The sequence below is a fragment of the Triturus cristatus genome, chromosome 6 (genome assembly GCF_964204655.1).
Source record: "Triturus cristatus chromosome 6, aTriCri1.1, whole genome shotgun sequence".
NCBI lineage: Eukaryota > Metazoa > Chordata > Amphibia > Caudata > Salamandridae > Triturus > Triturus cristatus.
This window is the reverse complement of record NC_140589.1, coordinates 887,020,165-887,046,543: the sequence shown is the minus strand read 5'-3', so window position 1 is coordinate 887,046,543 and position 26,379 is coordinate 887,020,165. Positions and strand designations below refer to the sequence as shown.

The following is a 26,379-nucleotide window of genomic DNA, read 5'->3' as shown; positions in this document are numbered from 1 at the left end:
GGGTTGAAATCCACCCTGGTCTACAGGTACGCCTTTTCCTGGATTGAACTGACAACAAATCATACAGGTACGTACTTTCTGTTTAGCCGCTGCTCGTAAGTGTTTATTAAACCAAATGTGTTGAATACTGTCTAGCATAGCTTTCTCTCCTAGGTGCGCTGGACTATGTATTGTGTTAATGATGACCTGAACCATTGAGTCGGGGAGAAACCATATAGATTTTCCCTTCGTCATCCATCCTTGATCCGTTTGGATCCCTCCTAATTCAGTCCATCTCTTTATTTCTTCTGGTGTAGCATGTGTCTGTATGTCAATTACATTAAGGGCGGGATCCTTAACTGTCATGCAGTGTGTTGGTGTCGGAACTATTGTCTTTGTCGTGTCAATTGGATGAGTCTGATTCTGAGCAGTCTGTTTAGCTGTTCTGTCAGCTAGGTCATTACCCTGAGAAATAATGTCAGTTACTTTTGTATGGGCTTTACACTTCATGATAGATATTGAAGTAGGCAGATGTATTGCATCTAACAGAGCTTGAATAAGGGGACCGTGCTGGATGTGGGCACCGTGAGAAGTTAAATAACCTCTCTCTCGCCACAGTACGCCGAAGTCATGGACGACTCCGAATGCATAACGTGAATCTGTGTATATGTTGACTTTCTTATTTTTGGCTTGAATACAGGCTTGTGTCAGAGCGATGAGCTCTGCTGCTTGAGCTGACAAGGTATCGATACAATTTGTTTCAATAATTTCAGTGTCTGCTGTGACTGCATAAGCGGCCACTATTTCTCCTGCATTTGTTCTCATGCATGAACCATCTACATATAATGTCAGGTCTGGGTCTGATAATGGAATATCTGTCAAGTCTTGTCTGGATTTTGTTGTAATAGTAATGACTTCAATACAATCATGTGCCAATGGGTCTGTTCCATTTAATGGCAAAAGTGTGGCAGGATTTAATGTACTACAGCGTCTGATTTCTATGTGTGGCTGGAACAATGTTAATTCGTAACCCGTCAGTCTTGCTATAGTCAAGTGTTGTGTTTGGGTCCGGTTCAGGAGAACCTCTACTGCGTGTGGTACTTGTACTGTCAATTGATGTCCTAACACTATGGCGTCGCTTTGTCTGATTGCTAAAGCTGTTGCTGCGACTGATTTCAGGCACGCAGGAAGAGCCTGAGCTACGGGATCTAATGTACTAGGAAAATAAGCACATGGCTTGTGTGATCCTGCTTGTTCCTGCGTGAGTACTGACAAAGCAGTACCTTCACGTTCTGTAACAAAAAGTGTAAAACGTTTGCTGTAACATGGCGTTGCTAAAACAGGTGCTTGGCATAAAGCTTTCTTTAAGCTTTCAAAAGCTTGTGTATGTTCCTGAGTCCAAGGGAGGACAGTCGGTGTCGCTGCCTCCTGTGTTGTTAACTGAATGAGTGGTTTAGCTAAAAATGCATATTGGGGAATCCACTGCCTACAGTACGAAGTGAGGCCTATGAAGGCCCGTACCTCCTTTTGTGTCTTGGGTGGTGGCATGTTTACAATTAACTGGATGCGATCAGGTGTGAGCTGTCTCCCCCATTTGGACAGCAAGTGCCCTAGGTACACAACTTGCTGTACACAGAATTGTAGTTTCGAAGGGGACACTTTGTGCCCCTTGTCGGCTAAGAAATGTAAAACCGTCAGTGATGCTTTTTCACATTCAGGTTCGCTTCGTGCGGTGATCAGCAGATCATCGACGTATTGAAGCAGGGCAGTGTTAGCTGGCATGTGAATACTGTCAAGTTCTCTTTTCAGTGCTTGGCTATAGATGCTGGTGCTTTCTGTGAATCCTTGAGGTGCGCGTGTGAATTTAAAACTTCGTCCATTTAAACTGAATCCGAACAAATATTGGCTTTCCGGATCGATTGGGACGCTAAAGAAAGCGTTCTTGAGATCAATTACAGTAAAGAACGTTGCTTCTGAATCTATGGCCGTTAATAATGAAGAGATATCTGGGACCACAGGGTATTGTGGTACAATGCATTTATTTAATTCTCGCAAATCAATAACTAATCGATATACTGGTGGTGCTTTTGGATCGGTTCGTTTAAGAATCGGAATTATCGGGGAATTACATATATTGGAGTCGGTTTCTACAACCACTCCTTGTGCGATGAGCTCGTCAATGATTTGCAGTAAAGCCACAACAGCATCTGGCGGTAATTTGTATTGTCGCATTCGTGGTAGTACCACTCCTGTTTTGAGTGTGACTCGATATGGTGTAATGTGCATACAACCTACATCAGTGGGGCCTTGTGCCCATAAATGTGCAGGTAGATTCTGTAACCGGTGATCCATGTCTCTAGACACGTAGTGACCTTTAAAGTCACGCAAAAATAGTCGTACTCCTTCCGGAGAACAACATATTACAGCTCCTAGAGCCTTCAATGTTTTTATACCTAACAAGTTTTCTGGACATGATTTCGTAAGTAATAGATCTGTAGTCCGTGTTAATGGACCGACTGTAAATGCAAGTGGTTGCGATACTTCGTTAACAGTAGGCTTTCCTGAAAAACCAAGGGAAATATTTTGTGAGCCTGAGAGGGTACCCCTGGGACTTCGCTGTGACGGATAGTGGTTCTGCTTGCCCCTGTATCGAGTAGAAACTTTCTATCTTTCCCTAATAACTGACTTTGTACATAAGGACCCTCTTGGTCTACTGGAACCTCAATAAGGGGTAAGCCAACTTCCCCTCTCTAGGCTATTTCATGTGTAGCGCTGATACTCTGGATAGTCATTTTGTGCATACTGGTACATCTGTTGTGTCGTGTTTTGTGTCGCAGCAATAGGCTGTGGCTGTTGTTGTAATTGTTGTTGTGGTTGTGGTGCGGTCTGTTGTACAGCTGGCATAGGCTGTATATTCTGAGGTACTTGTTGTTGGATCTGATCCTGTCTAGGCGGACGTGGTCTCTCTTTCGTTATACCCGTAGAGATATTATGTTTCAGAACTGCGAAATCGTGTATATAATGACCTGGCTGTTTACAATAGTTGCATGTCCCTCTAACAGGACCTACTGAATCATTGGACTGTGTCATACCCTTTTTATGACCGTCAACTGGAACTGACTGAGCAACAAGCATTTTCATTTTTGTGTCTTTCATACGTCTTTGTTCATGTTCTTGTTCTTCCCTAATTCTATTGTGATGATATTGTAACATTTGTAACATCTGTGACGGTGTGTTTCCTTGCCAGGTACTCTCGAATTTCAGTACTCTACTCTTGACTTGGGGCAGGGAATTCTCAACTAATTTTGTCACAAACAGATGTGGATACGATTCACTACTTGCTTTTATGCCACTATTAATACCAAAACATTTTTCAAATCGGGAATAGAAATCACTAGTGTCTTCATCTTGTTTTAATTTACAGGCTGAGATTGCACCCCAATCTTCCTTTTTCGTAGTTAATAAACGTGGTAGTACCTGCACTAATAATCCTGGTAATGCTGTAGTCCTTTCCCCAAGCCCTGAACCTGCAGCTCGGGCCTTTTCTTCGTTTTCTAATACTGTCCAATCTATCTTTTAGTCTCCCACCTCCCATTCCTTTTCTTTGAGTTTCTCGTAAATACCGGCGGGTAATAGGACTTTTAATATTTTCATAAGGTCCGGGTAAGTATACTCTCCCAAGAGTAACATGTCTTTTATCTCACGGTGGAAACCTGCTGGGTCTTTGTCATGGCTAGGTACTACTTTCTTCATCTCTAATAATTCAATTTTAGTTATGGGCGCGTACACAAACACGCGTTTAAAAATATTGTCCTCACCTCTGACTGGGTGCACTTCGCGTAAGGGATTCTGTCTGTCTATGTGATACGTTTTTCTTTCCAACTTGGGGGGAACTGAAACATGCTCTGGGCATACGAAGACAATGTACTGGTGTCGATATTCTAGAATTTCCTTAATTAAATCAGTACCTGAACCTCTCCATTTATTCGTGAGTAATTCTATCAGTATATCAGGCAGGGGACCGGGATCGGAGTGTTGGCTTCTATATAATATAACGAGATGTTGTATCATGTATATACCAGCTAAACGCTGTTCGTCTGGGGTAAGATTCAAAAACGTGTGTGCCAACGCATCATCACTGTATTTTTCAGAACTGTCAGCCCATTGTACTGCTGACCTGGCTAATTCTTGTTCATCCATAGAATCGAGCATATGATACCCCCTTCGGTCTCGGAGTAATTTATCAGCAGCCTGGAATAAGTGTTCAGGGGACTTCATATTTAACATAGGGGCTTGAAAATGTCTGTTACATTCTGGACGTATCGGACATATCGGGTCATTAAAGTATCTGGTATTGTTACAAGGTCTTCCCCTACCTACATAAGCTATTGTTTCTAATTGTCCTGTGGGCATTTCTGATTCTTCCTCCTCCTCTCCCTCTGATTCAGTTTTGTCTGCCTCTAATCTGGCTTTATGTATTCGTTCTACTTCTTTGCGGATCTTTCGGCACATAACTACTATGCATGTCTGTTTATCATGCTTTCCCTCGGATATATTCTGACCCCATCGGGTAAGTACTTGCATTTCATCCTGGTCTACCTCGGACCTATCTCTGTCTCTGATCAAGCAGTTTATGAAGAAACGTAACAGTTGTCTCTGTATATCCGCTTTCTGGTATTCCATGGCTTCGTCAATACTTTCAGGGCCTTGCCCTGTTTGGACAAAGCGATATATATTGTCTAAATGTTTAATCATTCCTGGTAGCGTCGTTAAATATATTGAGGCTCGTCGTATACGTAGTGATGAGAGCACCATTCTGTCATTTTTACCGGGCACTGGATCATATCTACAATCTACAAGATGTTCCTTAAACATGTCGGATGTTGCTATTTGGGGTGTACGTTGGTTTGCTAAATCTCTAAGAGACGATTTGCTTCTTGATGGTGGTGTGGCAAAAATTGCTGTCGCACCTTCTGAGGTGCTAGGCATGAAAGGATTTGTGGGGTGTAAGGTAGAGACTGTGGATGCAGGAAAAGCGGTGGAAACAGATGGACCTGTTGGATTGTGCGGAGGAGTTTGTGGTTGCGGAGGTGGGGGCAGATGATCTCGGTGTTGAGCTCCAACGACGGGTGGCGTGTGTGGTGGATCATTAACATATTCGGGAGCTATGTCGTCTAAATAGGAGGAAAGGAAAATATCTTTTGCGGTCTTAGGATGTGCTTTAGTCGGGAGTAATGGGGGTGGCAAATCTTTCGGTATTTCCGGGGTGGCCTTAGGTAAACCTTCGGCCAAAAGAGGATACATACCATTCATAAGAGTGTTTCGTTGTCTGTCTACTTGTTCTGTTTTTACTCGAATACCTTCCTCAACTAATACGTTTTCTCGGGCTCTATTTGAGTTCTCCCTACTTTTCTCTTCCAGTCTGAGCGCTTTCTCTGTACGCCTATGCGATTCTTTACGCCATAACTCAATAGCATCTTTCTGTGACTGTCTGGCTTTCTTTTTCCATAATTCTTCTTCTACTCTCATGATGCAATCTGCATCCCATGTCCCAGCTGCGGGCCACCTCTGACTTTCTGCTAGATCCTTGGTGTAGTCCACCCATAAGTCAAGATATAATACGGCATCTAGGCCATGTTTATGATACATAAAATACCCTGGAGTGTCCCTAGGTGGAATGGGAACAGCTTCTTCGAGTACTCCTTTTCTAGTTTTGATCTGTCTTAATTTTGAAAAGAACGGCATCTTCAAACCTTGCTACTTGGTTCTTACTCGAACTGGACTTGAACACAATTAATACGATAAACACAATATAGAACACTCATTCATACCACAATTTTTGGACACAGTAAAACATTTAACATTTAACATTTTAACTTTTAACGAACAATGATAATTAGAAGAAAACTAGTTACTGACATAATACTAATACTAGATAATACTGAATTATATACATGAACATACTGGATATACTGCTAAACAGTACAGATACACTGCTAAAACAGTGCAGACCGGATCTGTGTACCCAAACCCGTCAGGACCGGCACAAATTAATGTGCACGTCTAACTGCCTCCCCAGCAACGGTACTCACCGGGTAGCACGGAACGGAAGGCCTCGGAACTGAACTGAACTGGACCGGACTGGACTCGACTCGACTCGGAACTTCGGAACCTGGTGGGCCTCTGTATACCTCGGATCTTGCTCTCTCAGCTAGGCTCTGGTCGGGATACTTCGCACTTCTCACCGCCTCGTCTGGGTGTTGATCGCAGCCTCAGTCACCCCCGCTTGGTCGGAGGGAGATACAGGAAATCCTGCGGGTACGCGTTGTTGTCCGTCCGGCTGTGGCAGGAGACCGGGCCTGCAACGCACCTCCGGCGCGTGAGATGAGAAAGTGTCCCTGTTCGGGCGCCAATTTATGTGGTAAATATTTAAATTACCTGTACTATTTTTTATGCGGTAAAGTCTAGTAAGAATAACTCAGTCAAAATAAGAGGCAGAATCCGTGGTATTAGAGGTTCTGAAAAGGGCTTTATTCCTTACAAAGGAATTATAGTTCGAACTAGGCAATCATATTCCATCACCACGAAGGTTCAGGAAGGGATCAGCAATACATTATTGACAAGTAACAATATTTATATGGAAAGCATTGCATTAGGACAGATGCAGGAGGCGTAACAGCTGATAATACAGATAAGAATACACATACGTAATGAAAATAGGCGTATACTAGAAACGTCATTAAAAATGATGTCACAAGTGGGTGGATCCATAAGAGAATCCTGCGGTGTCAGCAGAAATATTTGACAGAGATGCGCGCGCAGCCGCATGACGTGTGATTGACGTACAACTAGAGGGTGAAGGGAACTTGACATTTGGCCCTACATGTGGAGACAGAAGTCTGGGGTGTCAGGACAACCTAGTCCTAAATCATATCTAATATCTTGTGTTTAAGGAACTATATTATCTGGAAGGAAGGGTCTTCTCGGACAGATCCTATTCTATACTGACTGTTAGTGCGTGTACAAGCGTCTATGTGTCTACATGTGATGCGAGGGGGCAGGAATCTTCCATAGTAACAGGGGCTATGAATTACTTGCATAGAGATAGCGAGGCCGAGCCTTTTGCTCGGTAGCTGGAGGGATGTTTACCTAAACTACTAGACAGGAATGCATTGGATGAGGAGCGGAGCAGATAACTTGAAGGCTGAATACAGTTTTTGGCAGGCAACAGGCCGCAGGGAGTAAGACAAAGTTCATGGACACGGATGCAGGTCCAAGCTGGAGCATTTCAGAGGCAGAAACAGAAAAAGGCTTGATGGCAGAATTCAGGGCCTACTCGCCTTAACTACAAAACTAGAAAAGTGAACCACATAAAGTCGGTGGCCTTTCATACTTAGGAATGGAATATTCGACCCATTCATGGCGGATCTGAAAGAGGGCATGTTGACATTGGACGCACATGTATTTGCGTCTTCATAGCTGGAACTGGAGGGAACATACATGTACTTATAGCATGTACATGGAGCCGTTGGGGTCTAAGATAGGGGACACAATTGACCATAAAAATTCATATTTCCACACACCCACTCATTCTTCAATACACCTTGATGTATATATATATATATATATATATATATATATATATATAGCCACATTGTAGCCCTGATTTGATGCTGGCGCTCTTGTACAAGGCGGTGCGTTTCTTCCGGCAGAGCCACGCCGGTTTCAATGAAAAATGTTGAATCTCCTGCCTCACGACAGATAGATGTCTTTTAGAGAAACGCACTCACACGTGTGTTCAGAAGTTCAGAGCGGCTTTATTTCAGATAATCGTTATCTGAAATAAAGCCGCTCTCAACTTCTGCAAAAACCAAAGGAAATGATGGACGGAGTGCTCTGAACTTCTAAACACAAGAGGGAGTGCGTTTCTCTAAAAGAAATCTATCTGTTGTGAGGCAGGAGATTCGACATTTTTAATATATATATATATATATATATATATATATATATTCACTGAAAAAAACGTAGGCTTCAGGCACGTTATAGTTAGAAATTAGCATTTAAAAAACCTTAGACATTCACTGAAAAAAACATAGGTTTTAGGGAAAGTTATAGTTAGTTGGACATTTCACTCGTACAAAACCATAGAAATTCCCCCGTTATAGTTAGTTCAACTAACTATAACTCGCGCCCCCGCAATGCACTGCTGATGACGTCACAAACTGCATCACTCATGACATAGTCAGTGACATCACTGATGACATCTCAAATTACATCATCCAGTGACTGTGTTTCTGTAAAGTTTAAATATGTTTAATATATATAGGGAAAGGCGCATTGAAGAATGAGTGGGTGTATAAGTGTCTGAATGGTTGATTTAGTAGGTGCGTGACAGACTCTATAAGGGAGTGATTAAACGTATCTTACTGAATGCATGGGTTAGTGACTAAACTGTGTGAATGTCTGTATCTGTCTGTCTGTTGGTGTGTAAGCGGCTGCATGGGTTTGTGAATAGCTACATGAGTGTCTATATGAGTTATTAATTGGTTGTCTATCTGTATCGTGCCTGAGTGTTTGTGTGGGGGGGTGTATGTGACTGTGCATAGATGTGTGAGTGGGTGATTCACTGGGTGCATGGTGTCATGAGTGCATCTGTGATGGACTGTATGGGTGGGTGAGTGTGTGTATGGGTGTGTTAGTGAGTGAATGTATATCTCAGTAGTACATGTGTGAGTAACTACATATGTGAAAGGTAGTATATATGTGGGTTAGAGTATATACATGGCTATAAGTGAGAGGGTGTGATTATGAGAGTAGCTGTATGGATGAGTGTGTGCTTGTATCAGTGATTGTATAAGAGCGTAAGAATGTGCTAGTATTTGTATGAGTAAGTGATCTGATGTGTGTATAACTGTATAGATGAGTAAATGGGAGTGTGATTAATTATTTGCATGACTGACTAGGTGTGTGAGTACCTCTATGGATGAGTGGTGATGTGCGAGTGACCATACGTATGAGTGATTCTACAGGTGATTGAGTGGATGTGTGTGTGTAGACCTAAGAATCAGTGCGTGGGTATGTAGATATTGGTGTTGGAGGGTCATTGGTTTTGAGAATGGCCGTCTGTAATTTAGAGTGGGTGTATGAAAGGTTATATTAGGGTGTGAGAAGATGCATCAATTTATCACATGGATGATGTCATCAGTGATGTCATCAGTGATGTCATTTGAGATGTCATTTGAGATGTCATCAGTGATGTCATCAGTGATGTCACAGACCATGTCATGAGTGATGTAATAAGTGACGTCATCAGCAGTGCATTGCGGGGGCGCGAGTAATAGTTAGCTGAACTAACTATAACTGGGGAATTTCTATGGTTTTGTATGAGTGAAATGTCCAACTAACTATAACTTTCCCTAAAACTTATGGTTTTTTCAGTGAATTTCTAAGGTTTTTTAAAGGCTAATTTCTAACTATAACGCGCCTGAAACCTGTGGTTTTTTCAGTGAATTTCAAAGGTTTTTTAAAAAGGTAATTTCCAACTATAACGTGCCTGAAACCGACGGTTTTTCAGTGAATTTCAAAGTTTTTTTAAAAGCTAGTTTCTAACTATGGCTACAGAGGTAGGACATGTGATGAAAGAAGAAACAACGCACAGAAAGAAAAAAAGAAATGCAGAAAGAAGCAACAGGAGTCCACAAAGACAGAGAAAATTGCAGGAAGAAGCAAGACGTACAGAAAGAACCAACAGAGGAGCAGAAAGAGGTCTTGTTGCAAAATCATCCTCTGCCCACAACTTTTTCAGACAGGTACTGGTGGTAACTGACTGACTAACCAGGCCAGGACCAGTGCTATGCTAAAAGACACTTGAAATCACCTACATACACTTGGGAACACTATGCGTTGGGTACGCCTGTGATTAGCATGACCTCCTCTGTAAGACCCTAGTACATAATAGGGCAGGGGGATAAACTACTTCTTAAAACGCGCCCCCCTCCCAATCTGTACACAGCCCCGGAGAGGTGGTGGTCCCCGGGGCCGGGGGTCCTTAACGGACCCCCTAATTTACATATTAGTGCCCCGGGGAGGTGGGGGTCCCCAGGGCATAAGGGGGGCTTGAGCCCCACCACACAGGTATTTTATTTTTTAAAAGAAGCCGCAGGGTGGCGGTCCCCGGGGCTGCGGGGGGCAGTGTATCCCCCCGCAAATAATTATTCAAATCCCACCGGGGTTTGGGGGGCCTTTGAGGCCCCCCATACATTAAAAAAAGAAGCCCCGGGGGTGACGGTCCCTGGGGCTGCGGGGGCCCCCCTCCCGTGGCCAATTCTGGCCCCGGGGACCCCATTCCCCGGGGCATAGCCACATTTTGTTTAATTTTTTTTTATGTGGAGGGGGGCTGCGTGGCCCCCCCTCCTGAGGCCTCTATTTGCCCCGGGGACTCCATCACCCAGGGCCAGCTTTTTTTTTTATTGGGAGGGATCCGCGTGGGCCCCCCTCCCTGGCCACTTCTGGCCCCGGGGACCTCATCCCCTGAGGCCTGGCCACTCGTTGGGGACCATAGGGGGAGCCCCAATGCCCCCACGGCCCCTGCCGGCTCCCCGCGTCCTGCGGCGGCCGGCATTGCTTTTCCACATGGGGAACTGCTAACATGCAGCTCCCCGTGTGGAAAAGCAATCTGGTTCGGAATTTTGAAGAGAGCACGTTTCCTGCTCTCTCTTCCAAAATCCAAACCAGTGTTTGCTATGACAGGGCGGGAGCCGCGAGGCTCCCGCCCTGTCATAGCAAACAGCAGTGTCCTAGGGGTGGGTACCCTGGGACACTGCAGGAGCCAGCCCTGGGGGGTGGCGGTCCCCAGGGCCATCACAGGCTCCAGGAGGGGGGCCATGCGGCCCCCCTCCCAATCTGTACACAGCCCCTGGGAGGTGGTGGTCTCCGGGGCTCGGGGGTCCTTAACGGGCCCCCTAATTTACATATTAGTGCCCCGGGGAGGTGGCGGTCCCTGGGGCATTTGGGGGGTTCGAGCCCCCCCACACAGGTATGTTTTTTTTTTAAAGAAGCCGTGGGGTGGCTGTGCCCGGGGCTGCGGGGGGGGCAGTGTACCCCCCCGCAAATAATTAATCAAAGGCCCCCCATACATTAAAAAAGAAAGCCCTGGGGGTGGCGGTCCCTGGGGCTGTGTGCCCCCCGCAAATACTTATAGAATGCCCCGGGGGGGGTGGATGTTCCAAAATTTCCTATGGGAAATAACATGGAGAAAACACGTTTTGGGACCCCCCTTTTTTCTCGGCCCCCACTTGATGAATCACCCCCAAACTTTCAGGATAGGAGCTGACCAGAGAGCCCCACCAGTTTTGAAAAATGTTGCGAAGATTCGTCATCCGGCGCCTAAGTTATTGGGAAAAGAATGTTACGAATTTCCTATGGATAATAGGTCCTAACTAGCTGCATGTTAATTGGCTGTCAACACTCCAAACCAGGAAGTGTTGGCAGACATTTTATGCCTCGGTAGAACCAAGGCACAAGAAATCCTTGAAAAAAGTGCACAAAACGCAAAAAGGGGGCAGGGTAGAAACACCCTGACCCCCTAGGCCTGCTTAGGGGGTCCCACAAGGACACCCTGGGCCCCCCAAATATAATTTTTTTTTAAACGGGAAGATGCGCGCAGGGTGCGCGGATCCTGCGTGGGCTCCCGCATTTTGTTGCTAATTAGCCCCCGGGGGGCCAAGTCCCGGGGGCAATATTAATATGTGAATGGGGGGCTTTGTAAAATGATGTACGGGGGGCTCACAGCCCCGGGGACCGCCACCCCCCAGGGCTTCAATATTCATGGGCGGGGGCTCAAAGGCCCCCCCAAGCCCCGGGGACCGCCACCCCCGGGGCTTCTTTAAAATATATGCAGGGGGGCTCACAGCCCCCCCGCAGCCCCGGGGACCGCCATCCCCCAGGGCTTTTCACACACAAGCGTCACGTAAATTAATCCGTATGAGTCGCGTATGCGCCTGGAGTCGTGTACCGGTCGCATAGCGATCCGCACGAAAATACGCACCCATCGCACATCCTATACGGATCCTACACAACATCCTAAAATGGCGGCTAGGTTCCGTGTAGTGATCGAGAAAGGTACGCTTTGGGTGCGCGACTCCCCAAAAAAATTTGAAAAAAAAAACAATAACAAAAATAATATAAATATATTAAAAAATATATATAAAACAAAAAACCAGAGTTTCAATATTTAAAAAAAAAATCCATTTATATTAAAAATATATAATGTCATTTCAAAAATAAAATATGTAAAAATAAAAAGTTACAAAAATGTAGAAAATCAGTATAAAAAAAATATATAACTATTATTACATTTAAAAATTGTCATTTAAGAAATCTTTGAAATTCACTGAAATAAAACATAGGTTTCAGACATGTTATAGTTAGCAATTAGCATTTAAAAAACCTTTGAAATTCACTGAAAAAAACCATAGGTTTCAGACATGTTATAGTTAGGAATGAGCATTTAAAAAACCTTTGAATTTTACTGAAACAACCATAGGTTTCAGACATGTTATAGTTAGGAATTGGCAATTAAAAAACCTTAGAAATTCACTGAAAAAACCATAGGTTTCAGGGGTGTTATAGTTAGCTGGACATTTCACTCGTACAAAACCATTGAAATTCCTTCGTTATAGTTAGTTCTACAAACTATAACTCGCGCGCCCGCAATCCACTGCTGATGATGTCACATATTACATCATTCATGACATGGTCAGTGACATCACTGATGACATCTCAAATGACATCACTGATGACATCATCCACGTGACAATCTGATACACCTCATCATACACTAGTATAACCTTTCATCATTCATTATAAAATATGGAGTACCATATTTGAAACCATTGACACACCAATATAAGTTTCTAAAAACCCACTCACTCGATGATGTAAATTCCTTTGGGTATGTGTGTGCTGGTATGTGAGGGTAGTGCATTGACGGTATGATTGGCATGTTGACCTTGATAGAGAAAGTGGTGTGTGGAGAGTGCGCATAAGAGAAGTTTGCATGGGCGAGTGGTTGTCCAATCAAATAGTCTGAAGGCAAAGGGAGCTTGGATGTTGTTCTTCTAAAATTTAAAAATGTTTGTATTTTGTTGCTGGTAATTTATACATGTGAATCTTTACAGAATTATTGATTAAATCTAACGGAAAAAAGTTTTTTTGTGGCATGGTTTCATTTCGATGCATTGTGAATAGGGTAGGAGTTGAGCATCAGCATTGGCATCATTTTGTTATTTGATTTAAGTGGGCTCGGCCTTGCTGTTCTAGAGCCAAAACCCCCCATTGGTTTTTTTGCCAGTGGATGTTGGCTAGATTTAAAGAGCTGATAGCAGATTTTGGTGTAGGCTTGGCTGAAGAAAAGATAATAGGAACAAGAACAGTACTATCATTTTTGGTAACAGAGATTGCCTTGATGAGAAAGTAGACAAGAGAGCCAAAAGCGAAGAAAAGAGTAATGGTGCAGCTCCTGAAGGACATGTTGTCAGAGAACAAGGTCAAAGTGAGGAAGGTGCATGTGCTTTTGAGGCATATTAATTTTCCTTGTAGGGTGGTACGAGCGGCTGTACATTCTGCAGGAGGCTTGGCTTGTCTCTGTCCAATTTATCCCTGCCCCTTCCCCTTCCCATAGTGAGGCTTTCAGCAGATGTACAGGCTAACTTGAAAATGGGGCAGGTGTCTTGCAGCATTTAAATGGAATTTCCTGGTGTAGATTAGGAGAAGAGACAAAGTGGAATGTTCAGATTTTTTCAGATGCGTCTGACAGTGGTGGGTTCGGCCCATTTTGGCAAGGGGAGTGGTGCGTGGACTGTAACCCTAGAAATGGAAGCAGGACGGCCGTAGCATTGCCTTTTTGGAATTCTTTCATCTGATGGTTGCTTTTGCACTGTATAGTGCAGATTTCAGGAACAAGAAGGTATTGTTCAAAATGGACAACACAGCAGAGGTGAAACTAGTGAATAGGAAATCAGCTAGAGAATTGAAAGTGCTGCAACTGCTGAGTGTTTTTGTGCAGGGCTGTCTAAAACTGCATATTTGTTTCAAAGCGAATGTCACAGGAGTAGACAATGCCAATGTGGATCTGTCATCTCATTTGCAATGGAGAAGGTTCCATGGATTTCAACCAGGTGCAGGTGCAGAAAAGATAGAGATTCCCAAGGACCTTTGGCAGATAGAAGGATGGCAAGAAGAGCGTATGCTCAGGCTTAGGCAGTGTTTTAGGCATCTGGAACTGAAAGACGGACACAAGGGGGTGTACAGGTTTACAGGAGAACAGGGGATGCTGTCCACTTTATCAAGAGTAAGATTTAGGGAGGACTTTCACATGTTACGTTTTTGGGTAAATTGGCATGGATAGCCTTCAATGGCAAGCTGTTATGGGATTATGAGCCGAGAGGGGGCGAGATGGACCTCGGGTTGCTGGAGGATTAGGCCAGAGAGAGAGAATGGGGAAAAGTACAGAGATCGTTGTTATAGATGGAGATAAGGAAGGTGCTGAGGAGTCTCCTAAGCATTTGTTTGGATGGGTGGGGGGGATGTTATGTTTAAATTTTGATGTTATGGATGTTTCTGGGAGCTTTCAGGGTGTTGGAGATGTTGTAGATTCGGAAAGTGGGTGGCTTAAAGAGGAAGGATGGGGAGTGTATGTGAGATAAGATCATGATTTGGTTGTGTAAGTTGAAGACATCAAAGGGTGAAGGGCTAGTTGGTAAGCTTGAGGAAACATGTTATGTGGAGGAGGTGTACGGGGACTAGAAGAGATGTTCCTGCAAAGGTATGGGTTGAGGCATACTAGTTTTTACTTGCTGATGGAGTTTCGTAAGGTAGTGCAAGAGTTGGATTTACAAAGTGAGTTTTGACCACATTCATTTAGAATAGGGGTAGTGACGGAAGCTAAGCTGAAGGAATGATGCAGTGAGAGGATTAAGTGGTTGGGTCACTGGTCGTTAAACTGCTATAAGAAATACATAAGATCTGAAAATGTATTTTGTTGAATTTATAAGTTAATTTGGTGTATTTTTGGTTGTCTGCAGGTTTCATACCTCAGAAGGACTATTTTGGTATGCAGCCACTCATTCATTAAGTGGGTGGAAAGGCAGGCAGCCATGAAGCCACATGAGAAGCAGCTGGGATTCGATGAAACCAGAATAGTGGAACGGGAAAGTGGGGGCGTGATGGGAAGAATTGCTACCATTGTTGGCCCAGATGGGTAGGGGCAATGGTTGTCCTGATATCCTGGCACTGCCTTTAGTGGGGAAAAAACTAGTGAAGCAGAGGGGTATGACCCTGATAAATGCCATGAAGACTGACATGAAAGAGGTGACGAGATTGTGGGGTGGCACCTTTGTTTTCCCCTAGGAGAGAATGGTGTGGGACCAAAAAGCCAGTGGAAATTGACAGACAAGGCTATGCAGAAAGTCAACAGAGCTAAATAATTTTTGGAAAGAAGAGGGTATGGGGTGAATAGTGCACCCAAACATTAGATACGAGGAGAAGCAATTTTTCATGGACAACTGTGTTCATTTGTCCATTTGTGGCATGGACCTTTATTTGATGCAGCTTAGAGATACAATAGGGAAGGTGTTGGGCGATAAGATGTGGTGATTATGAAACAGATATGGACTGTCAAGGAGGGCAGAAAAGATTCTTTGTGGACAGGGTATTTTTTGTGTCGGGTTTACATGATGTTTTTAGGATAAAAAGAGGTTGCTTGCATTGGGGTGGGGGCCAATCAGCTGTGAGGGGGGAATGAGAGTGTGACTTGGGAATATTTACAGTTGATTCAGCATGGCTTTTTAAGGCTCGGATGGTTAGGATGTGGAATAATAGATTCAGTTATGGAGGTGATTAGTGAAGTTACATGCACAAGATTTTGCTAGGTTTGGAGTTGTTGCATCATGACAATTTGTTTATTAAAAATATGAATATCAGAACCCCTTTTAGACGGACACAGGGCTCACAAGGACTACTGGGCAAAATCGTGGTTGTTGAGACCTTTTACTCCCTATACCCCAGGGCCCAACCTGCTAGAGATCCTGAGCAACTAAGCCAAGTACCCTTTCGCAACTTGACTCTCAGTGGTAGCTGAGGACAAGAAGTTAAAGGCTCCCTCGGGGGAAAGTGTAGATTTAGTCAACATGACTCATAATTTAAAGTGCACGCAGTAATGTCAATAAATCAATATCCAGTCAAATACATGTTTTTAATTAAAAATAAGTATTTTATTTCTAATGCTATGCATTCAAAGAAGAATTACAACATTTGTAAGTGTAACACAATCCTCTTTAGGCCAGGCCTCTAGTGTTTAACTGGCAAATCCCTGTCCCACCCACTTCCTTTTAATGTGGTTGAGTTTATTCCCTATTCACTGGTGGTCGCATCCAGGGAATTCTCACTAGTAGTCCTTACTCAAAAGTCCACTCTGGCTCTTACAAAATAGTCAAAAGTGTCTAAAGTGACTCAGCACTTTGAGCAGCGAGTCCCCTGGGCCCGATAAGCCTGTATCAAGTCTTCCCTGCTCCAGCAGCAAGGAAGTGTTCAGTGTTTCAGTGGGTGCCCGACTGCAGGGACTTGCAATGTTTTAGTCCTGCTCGGTCAAGTTGGTCTGCCCACCGGATGCATGGCAGCACCCAGCAGGCACAAGCTCTCTTGTGAATGATGTGCTCAACCTCAACAGCAATTGGAGGAGCTCCAGGCTTCCATTGGTGCTGTACGTTCAGCTTTTCCTCACACGGTGGGAGGTGGTTGATCTTCATGCTGCCGACTGGGTCCCAGCGACGGAGTGAAGTCCTCTTGATGTCCTTCATTGTCCATGGGACGGTACAGGGGACAGGTCTCGGGGCTCAAATCCGACCCACAGGATACAGATTGAGTTTTTCCCGGCAACAGGCAAAACTTTGCAATACTCTGTACCAGCAGCCTCTCCTGGTTCCAGCTGTACCTGCTGGCAACGCGTCAACCTTTCCTGTGCAGCCACCTATACCATGGTGGCCCCTCCTGGCACACACCTCTTAACGCCGTGTCTACACAGACACTTCTAAGGTGTCCCCTTGTGGCATATGAGGTCACCGCAACAAGGCAGTGCAGGCTTCACGCTCCCTGCATAGCACACAATTCACAGCTGTCCACAGCTGCCCCCTCTCGGCATATAGGGGTGACCGATACAATCATGTACATGGGCAACAACACGTTCAGTGCACCCCAACTCCTAATACCTCACAACAGAAGTCCTTTCTGCAGGGCTCCCCACTGGACTTTGCTACCTCCAATGCGCTTCTCCTCCTCACAGGGAACATTGGTCTTGGCAAGCAGTCTAGCCTCTGTGCTCTAGGGCAGGAGGTCTTGGTTTCCATGAGTAATACCTCCTCACCCAGAATGGGGACTTGCAGGACATGCAGTTTCCCCTCCTTATGCAGCCCATCTTGTTGCTTGGCAGATAACAAATCTTGAGATCTCAAAATCCCCTTCTTATAGTTCATTTCCAGACACTAAACGTGATTAAGGGTGTGGGTATTTGAAGTTTTATGTGGGGTTCTGCTTCTTTTAACCAGAACACTTTCTCTCTCTTCTTCCTCTTGAAAGGTTGTCTGTCCCAGCAGGAGAGACTCTGAAGCTCATGGTCCCACAACACAGGCCATGGGAGAGACTAGAGTTCACACCTGGATGTTTGCCACAGTGATATATGAATAAAAAGAGTAATCCTAGCCCTACCCTTTAAGAGTCCCTTATCAGCCCCATCTTCTTCCTGAGACGTGTCCTTGTGATCTATCACTGAAACAGGCACCTTTTAAAGTGTACAGGGGGCGTCTCTCACTCTCTCTCTCTCCCATCTCCAGTGTGTCCCACCCAGCTCACAGGAATGCAGCAATACAAAAATCTGCCTGTGCGGATTCCTCTACTCTTCATGTTTTCAAAAGGCAGGCTTGGCCTTCCCAAATTGGAACCCAGGGTCCTCCGTGTAATGTACCATTGCAGGGACAGTAGCAATCAGTGTGTGGACACAGCAGTACTAATACATTCATGCATTGTGCCAACACAGACACACAAAGTTTCTGTGTGTGGGTGCCTGTGCTAGACTCGCCTCATGGGGGCAGTAAGGGATAACATGTGGAATAAGTAGGTACTGCACAGATTACTGCAAGTTTCACTTTTTTCTGGCTATTTTCAGAAAGACGATTTTCCATGATTTGTTCCTGGCAAAATGCGCCTGGTGAAAATCGCAGAAGTGTGATAATTACTGCATGTAGTGCTTTGCATTTGCGGTAAATACTCAGATCAGAATACACTATTCAACGCAATATTTATAACAAGGGTCACAAAATTAAAAACTGCTCTTTTGGAAAAGAAAACATTTTATGGCAATGGCACGCTTCCTTTGTCGGAATTGAGTTTTTTTATCGAAAATGAAAATGTTGGTTTTAATAGTTACATCTCTACATTTCCAGAAACTCGCAAGCTAATGTTTTGTACAAACAATACAGCATTTTTTAAATATATTTAAGGCTCATATTTGGATGATAATTCCTGCTGAGTTTGGGAGGATTACTGATGATTTTGGTTCCATGGTGTCAGAGTGTTTTTCCTGCCATAGTTGTTTCATCGTTTGTGTGTAGTGCTGTCTGAGCCTAGAGCATTTAAACATTGGTGTTAACTGTCTGCTATTTGAGCTTGTGATTTGCGGGATATTTTTACAGTAGCGTAGCTGTGTGAGCTTGTAATATTTATCCAACTCTGTTGTCTATGGTCTATGGTTGTAGGACTCGTATAACCTTGGGTTTAATCACCCTGACCATTCCATAACACAGAACAGAAAATCTATTTGGAAGGTGCTACATAGTAAAATTAATTTGAAAAGAGTGCTATATGCATTTTGAAAAATTAGAGGCCTTGGCACATTATGAAACCTGATTGCACACCTGCCTGTAATACATATAACTATTTAGCCAACTTTAAGCGGTGATTATGTTTTAAAATATTTTTTTTCATTTTTCAAAAGCTTTTGAGCTGAGGGTGAGCTACAACACCCAATATGATCTGCACAATTGCTTTAAATCAGATTCAGTTTTTGTCAGGTAGTACAGGCCCACTCTTGCCTATAATGTCCCAATTTTCTCCTTGACTGTAAGCCCAAGCACCTTCTGCTGCAATTAAAGCCAGTTCAGAAATCCTGGCTTTTGCCCTGTTTGACAGAGTTTTCTTCTTTGAAGAGAGATTTCCCAGTTGAGGCTATGAGAAAGCCATTCACAACAGTTATCATAGTTCAAAGCCATTCATTTCGTTTGACCCCGGAGCACCCATGGGTAGTCTGCACCTCATCTGATGACATGTGAACGTTAAACTTTAAGGATTACATTTTTTCACCCACTTGACTTTCCGAACAATGGTTCCTGACTTGTGGGATATAAAGATATAAATAATGGCACGATGGCCGAACCAGGACAGAAAGGTAGAAAAATTAACATTGCAGTAATGATTTCTTTTCTGTGCAAAAAATTCTGGTCAAGCACGTGACAGGTTTTATGTCCGGGTCTGCCACATGCTGTAAAAGATGAGCACTGGTATCATTCACTGAAAGTATAACAGTGCCACTGAGTAAAACTGATACTGTCCATCTCATTATGCAGCAGCTTTGTTGTATAGAATCAATAAAGCGACATTAATAGGTAGCAGCTCTGATGAGAAGTCCCAATACTGTTCACTACATTTATTGTTGAGAAGTGATGACACAGTTCAGAGACGGCATGACAGCCCGTTCTAAGTTAAGAAGTGCTAGTACTGCCCATTATAAGCACAGCATCCCTGAGGAGAAATGATGACGAATGGCCATTAAAAGTATGACAGCGGTTGAGCAGCACCAATCTTCGAGAAATTACCAGTTGCCAATAATATTTTGAGCAGTTCATGCATCACTTTTTTGTTTTTCTCTTTATCTGCGTGGACAAACATGTACCAATACATGAATGCTGCAGAACAAAACATGAGGGTCATTAACAGAGCTGTGTATACAAATACTCCAGTGCTGGAGGAGCCCTGTGCAGCCATGAGTGTTGGGGTGTATTTGGCAGAACTGGAAGGTGGTTACCCTGGGCGCCATGGTTTAAACTTCTATGACCCTACAAAATTGTTGATTCTCTATTAATGTTCATGAAATCATCCTTTTACACACCTGACTTCTCCATTATTGGAGTGTGTCAACAGGTTGGCAGATTTTCTGCTATCTTGCTACACTGAGTCATAATGTATCTTTCGGGCTAAGTAAGAACAAGGTTGAAAGGTCTCAAGAGAGACACATTACGTCTCTTTTGAGATGTTCCTAGTAAAAATTGGCATTAATGATGACACAGCAGCAGACATTCGTTTAGCTTACAATAAAATGCCACGCATACAACTTAGAAGCGCCACACAAAGGCACACTGTAAAACTGGAAATAACAAATACGCAAACTGAAAATTTGGCAGAGCGTCATACAACCCACGCTCAGGTTACCCCATGCTCCAACAGACCTTACCCGAACCACACTTTAAGTCGTACAGCATTGAACAACTAAGCCTGGGCTGGGCCACCAACCCACCCTGACGCGACCCCAAACTTCACCTCCCAACCTTCCCTGCTCACTCCACGCACATTTCCCATACAGGGCCGGCTTTAGCGCTGGTGGCCCCTGTGCGACAATCATTTTTGGCGCTCCCACACCCATGACCTCCTTCTCGATTTTCTCTCACTGCCACCGGGCAAAAGCGCCCCTCATCTCTCCAATCATGTTATTGCTAAACGAAGCCCCCCCCCCCCTCCCCCTCCCACCCCCTTGAAGTCAGCGACCCCTCCACAGGTCAATGCCCGTCGCACTGCCCTAAAGCCGGCCCCGTTCTCATATGCCTTCTCCAGTGTCAGCCGGTCCCTCACCGTTCTCCAAGTGCTGCAGGAATTCTTGCGCCGCCCTCTTCTCGTGCTTCTGCAACACCGGCCTGTAGAGACTCCCGCTCCGGGCGCGAGCGCCCTGCCACGGGCAGCAACAGTCGCAGAGCCGCGCCAGAAGCTCGCGCACCTTGTAGGCCCAGTTCGAGCACAGCTCACTCAGCCGGCTCAGAAACTCTCGGAGCGCCAGCCAGCACTCCTGGCACAGCTGCCCCATTCCTCAGGGCAGACCTAGACGGAATCGCTTCGAGGGCCGTGGACCAGTTGGCGCTGCTACGTTTGGCTGCAAAGGCAATTAGAACGGATGGTTTCGAGGACACACATACACAGCGCTGGTGGAATACGTGGGGCATCGGCAACGCTGCCAGCCACCCTCCAAAGTGGTGTGCTCAGAGCCGGATGCCAGCCACTGCCATGTGGAATAGCTGGGACAGGAACAAAGCCTGGCCTTTGTAACAACAAACTTGCAGGGAGCCAAGCGAAATCGCGACTGCTGACAGGGTCAGGGGAAGCCTCTCTGCATAAATAAACAAAGGGAGCCTGAGCTGTGCCAGAGTGACATCACGCAGTCACCACCTTCTTCAGCTGCAGGCACTGTACTCCTTGTCGGCATGCACAGAGAGAAGAACCGGTTTACCCAGTTGTCGAAAAAGTATTCAAAATGGAGGCGTGCAGTTGCAAGTCACATCTGCTTAATGGCAATGTAATAGGCGTATATTTTTCTAGCTTACGGGCATTACATTTTTTTTTTAATCCTATTTGTTCCTAGGGAATCAAGGAGCTCGTTAATAAAGCAAATGCGGGGATATTTCCTTGTAAATAACAGGATTTCTTTTTTTAAAAACGAGTGATTGCGCATACAGGGGAGATGGGACAGCTAGCAAACACTTTTAAAGCCAATTCTGAACGAACGGCTTTGGTATATGTCAGAGTATTAAAAAAAAACTCAAAAGACTGTTCACGTTGGAAAGTTGTACAGAGGGACTTTCGGACCAGAAATATCATTTTGATTTTTTTCTGGGTTTTTATACAGCGTTGCAAACCACATTGCACAAGCCTCGTAGCACTTTAAGAAAGGAAGTGGATGAGGTGTTCATGGATACCCTCATCCACATCCTGACCGTCAGTGAGGAATATTATGAAGATAGCTAGTGAATGTCTGTGTATCTGGGTAAAAGAATAGGAATACGCTGATGCCTTGGAGGAAGTCTTTAGAGAGACCTCAGGTTTCGTTGTCTAATGTGTTGGCCTATGTCAAAAAGAGAATGTGAAGTCTAGCAAAGGGACTGGGCTAAGTCTACGCCTCCTTGAAGACAGGAGCTTTCAACAAACCCCGGAATGTGAGAAAACCAGTTTCAGGCCTGGGATTCAATAGTACAGAGTTCCACAAGGATGAGCCCCGCCCCTGGAGTGTCTTTTCTCTAATTTTCTTAGAACTGACAAGGCTTTGGTTGGTGGACCTACAACAAATTGTGACTGGAAATGGCGATGTAGTGCCTAGCGAACAAGAATGCCGCTGCCCGCGTCCCAAGCAGTGGGACATCAGCAGGGCAGCATTTTAGTGGCCGCCCGTCGGAGCCTTCCCCCCTTTGCTGCCTCGCGCGCGAGGCCTACGCCCACTAGGGTTATGACCCCCTATAGTGTCGAGGCGGGCCGTTGGGGGCGGGGGGGCGCGGCTTGCCCCCCTACTTAGGGGGCCCTCTCGCCCAGTTCCTCCTCTGTGTCCTGCGCGCCGCTCCTGCCTGGACACGCGTGATGCGAGTCCATTGTCTGGCGTCGGTTCTTCCGCTGTCGGGTCCTGGCGTCGGCATTTTCCGGTGAGTGCAGGGGTGTTGTTGCCCCCTCCCACGTAGTCTTTTCCCGGCGGTGTGGGCTATCAAGTCAAATGGTCTTTATTCGGATAAAAAATATCCATAAAAGTACAGTTCATCAACACCAAGAAATTAAAAGTATACAGTTTAAAAACAGTAATAAAAACAAGAGCAAATCCAAAGTTCTAAGTGCAGGTATAGGCAGAGAAATACAGGAAGAGCAAATAAAGTGCAGGTATATTCAATGAAACATCAACAGTTATATCATTTGGCAAGCAACAGTCAAAAACAGTCAAAAACATGTTCTAAGTATATTAGTGCGAGTTGTCCACCCAAAATCGAATAGATCAGACTTATCCAGACATATAATCGGGGTCATGAGGAGATGTACAGACTGACGATATCAATAGATATACCGGGCAAATGGTAATCTAATGATGGCCATAGATGAACAAAGACAGCTAATAGATGCAGTCTTATATAATAACCATCGTATTCCGCGAACGTATCGCCACCTGCAAAAATGAACTTGCTCTGAAAATCATCTCATCACTTCCTAGCTGTAATATTTCGATATATGCCAGTTTATAGTCAGTAATAGCTTGTGACCTGAAGTAGGGGATAAAATACTGTTTTGTGTATCGAGTGTAAAAATTACAAAAAAGCAAAAAATGTATGGTTGTTTGTTTTAAACCATTACCACAGGGGCAGGACAAATGTTCAAGATTTTTATTAAAACCAAGTGGAAAGCAAAGTGAGTATTTTATGCTCCCATCCCTAAGGCGAAAGAGAATGCTCCTGTCCCATCTACCGATATTCCTTTTCAAATATTCCTGTGGGGAGGTTATGTTATATCCCGGACAGGACAGAATGGAAATATATCTAATTATTGATGGTTTAGGAAACTCTGAGCGTTCTCGATCCCTTCGGAATGAGTCATATAGTAGCTCTCTCACTGTTTTAATATTCGTGTTCTCTGCATTGTGGTGATGGTAAAAGATGTGTTCCAAATCCACACTAGATAAGCTTTCTTTTACAGCATTCAACCATGGTATTGACCTACCCCTATCGCATTTAAGGCAGTCACTGATTATTTCCTGTGTTAGGGTTGCTGCCGGGTTTTGCCAAATCTTCAACCAAAAAAGAGCTGGCCGAGATTTAATGAAGTCCTCAACATACTGCAGGTTTAGCTCTTTGTGACAGATATAAGTGGGTGAAGATATTTGGGCCCCCAGAGCCTTCCTACAAAATCTGTTTTCTTCAGTTTGGATGCCACTGCTATTAGCGTACCCCCACACTTCGGCACCATAAGTAGCGGTTGGTAGGCATTGAGATTTGTAAATTTGTATTAGGGGCAACATAACCTCTGCCCTCTTCGGCTGTTGTAGGCTGATAATTGAATTAACTGCCTTGGCAAGTTTGTTTCTGCCGTGTGCTGCGTGAGCCAACCACGAGCCCGTTTCTGAAAAAATCAAGCCCAAATACGGAAAAGTGCTTGTGCTTTTTAAGATGTTATCACCAGAAACTATATGATTGATGCGGTATTTATTGGGCCCGCAAGACATAATATATGACTTCTTAAAGTTGGTACACAAATCCAAACCCGCCATAAAAGAGACAAATCCCGTAATTAAAGTGCGTAGTGCTTTGGGTGTGCGGCCCATCAGGACCGCATCGTCAGCGTATAAGAGTACTGGGAGTGAGTTGCCGTTGATATTCGGCACATCGCATGAAAGATTAGACAGGGATTTATTTAATTCATTTATATACAGAATAAAAAGTAGAGGGGCCAAGACACAACCTTGTCTGACCCCTCTGCCAATTAAAATATCCCCGGAGACCTCTCCCTCCTTATTTATCCTAACTCGTGCTTTTAGGTCTCTATGCAAATGTGCCAGAAAATGAACTAGTGACTCATCTAATCCATAATTTAAAAGAATCTCCCAGAGTTTCGAACGGTTTACGAAATCAAACGCTGACGATAGGTCCATAAAACCCAAATACAGGGGGACTTTTTTAGCGACGGTATACTTACTTAAAATGAGATTTAAATTCAAGCATTGTTCAACTGTTCCCACTTTGCTTCTGAAACCCAGCTGGCAGGGATGGAGAATGTGATTTTCCTCTGCCCAAAGTCTGATTCTGTTAAAAATCACCCTGCCCAGAATCTTCAGTGTGTTATCTATTAGAGATATGGGGCGGTAGCAACTAGGGTTTAATCTATCGTCTTTTTTAAAGATGGGCACAATAACACTACTTGACCAAGTATCAGGGATTTTAGTATTGGACAAATTGTTGAAGACATTGCACAGCAAAGGAGACCAAAAATCTGGTTCAGATTTAATCAAGTCGATTGATAGTCCATCAGGACCAGGGGCTTTATTCCCTGCGCTTTGATTAATGGCATCTTCTACTTCGGAGATGGAAATGACAACCTTGATATCTGTACAGAAAAAATCTGTGGTTGTTACTGGGGCTGTGTATATTTTAGCAAAATGCTCCTCCCATGATTTAGTTGGTATATTGCAGTTAATGGGGGTTAAATTGGATCCCATGGACCTCAGAGCTTTTACTTCGCCCCAGAACCCAGTCACATCTTTCAGTGCTGCGGTACGTGCCAGTAAATCCCACCTCTCCTTTAAAATCTCATCAGAGCGTAGTTTTGTGGCTTGTTTATAACTTTTTCTCAAGGCCTTAACCAGTGTCATGTTCCGAGGTTTATCGGCAAGTGCCTTACGCAGATCCCGATTGGCCCGTGAACAGGCCCCATCAAACCATCTTTGGCTCTTATTGTGATGTCTAATGGGCTTAGAAATTTCCTGCTTGATGGCAGAACAAAGGCCAACAAAAGCCTCAACAATCTCTGTGTCCTGGCAATCGCAGGACAAACATGTTTCCACAATTGTGGGGTGAGATTTTATGATTCTTTCAAGTAAGATTTTATTGTTAATGCCTTTCCAAATTACTCTGCATTTGTCAGTGGATGCGACCAAATCCCTTGCCCCAATTTCTTTCCTTTTAGTAGATTTATTAACAAATTTGATCGTTGTCAGAATGGGGTTATGGTCACTGTAACAAGTTGATAGGACCTCAGCTTTGACAAGACAATTCTCAAGGGTCGATGATATAAAAACATAATCAATGGTGGAAGAACAGCCACGACCTATATAGGTGGGCAACTGATCAGTATCGGGAGATCCACCGGCTTTTGCCATTACATCGGTTAGATCCCTAGAGGATAAATAGTTGAACAGTTCTTCCCCTCTTTTACATAAAATAGTCACGTAGGATGGGGCTATGGTTTTCGCCATTCTATTATATAAATGTGCATTAAAGTCTCCCCCTAAGCAGATGCCGTCCAATTTCCCAAACTTGTTGCCTGCTAGCAAATCATCGATAAAATCAAATAAAACGATAAAATTCTTATTCGGGAGTGATTTAAAATCATTATTATAAAAATTAATAAAACATAACGTAATCCCGTTTGAGTATATTGTGGCCTGAAGATGGCTATCGTTTGTCCATAAGGGTTTAGTGGTACATCCTGCGGTAATCTTTATCCATGTGGATAGGCCCCCGCTGGGTCGACCAGCTTCAGGAATTGGGGCAGTACTATTAAAACAGA

The 26,379-nt window shown here is 44.3% G+C and overlaps 1 protein-coding gene across 5 annotated transcripts in view; it reads right to left on the bottom strand.

Moving 5' to 3' along the window:
* The window catches only part of LOC146820739 (uncharacterized), a 669,677-nt gene that overhangs the window by 485,761 nt on the left and 157,537 nt on the right, over positions 1 to 26,379 (bottom strand). For 2 of the 5 annotated variants that reach the window (XM_085611512.1, XM_085611513.1), the window contains exon 1: positions 20,932 to 21,462. The exons of 2 other annotated variants lie outside the window; for them this stretch is intronic. In XM_085611512.1, the coding sequence (XP_085467638.1) occupies positions 20,932 to 21,160 (229 nt within the window). In that variant the 5' untranslated portion in view covers positions 21,161 to 21,462. Of the gene's footprint in view, positions 1 to 20,931; positions 21,463 to 26,379 lie in introns of those variants that run through there. One more of the 5 variants, XM_085611514.1, reaches the window with a different exon arrangement.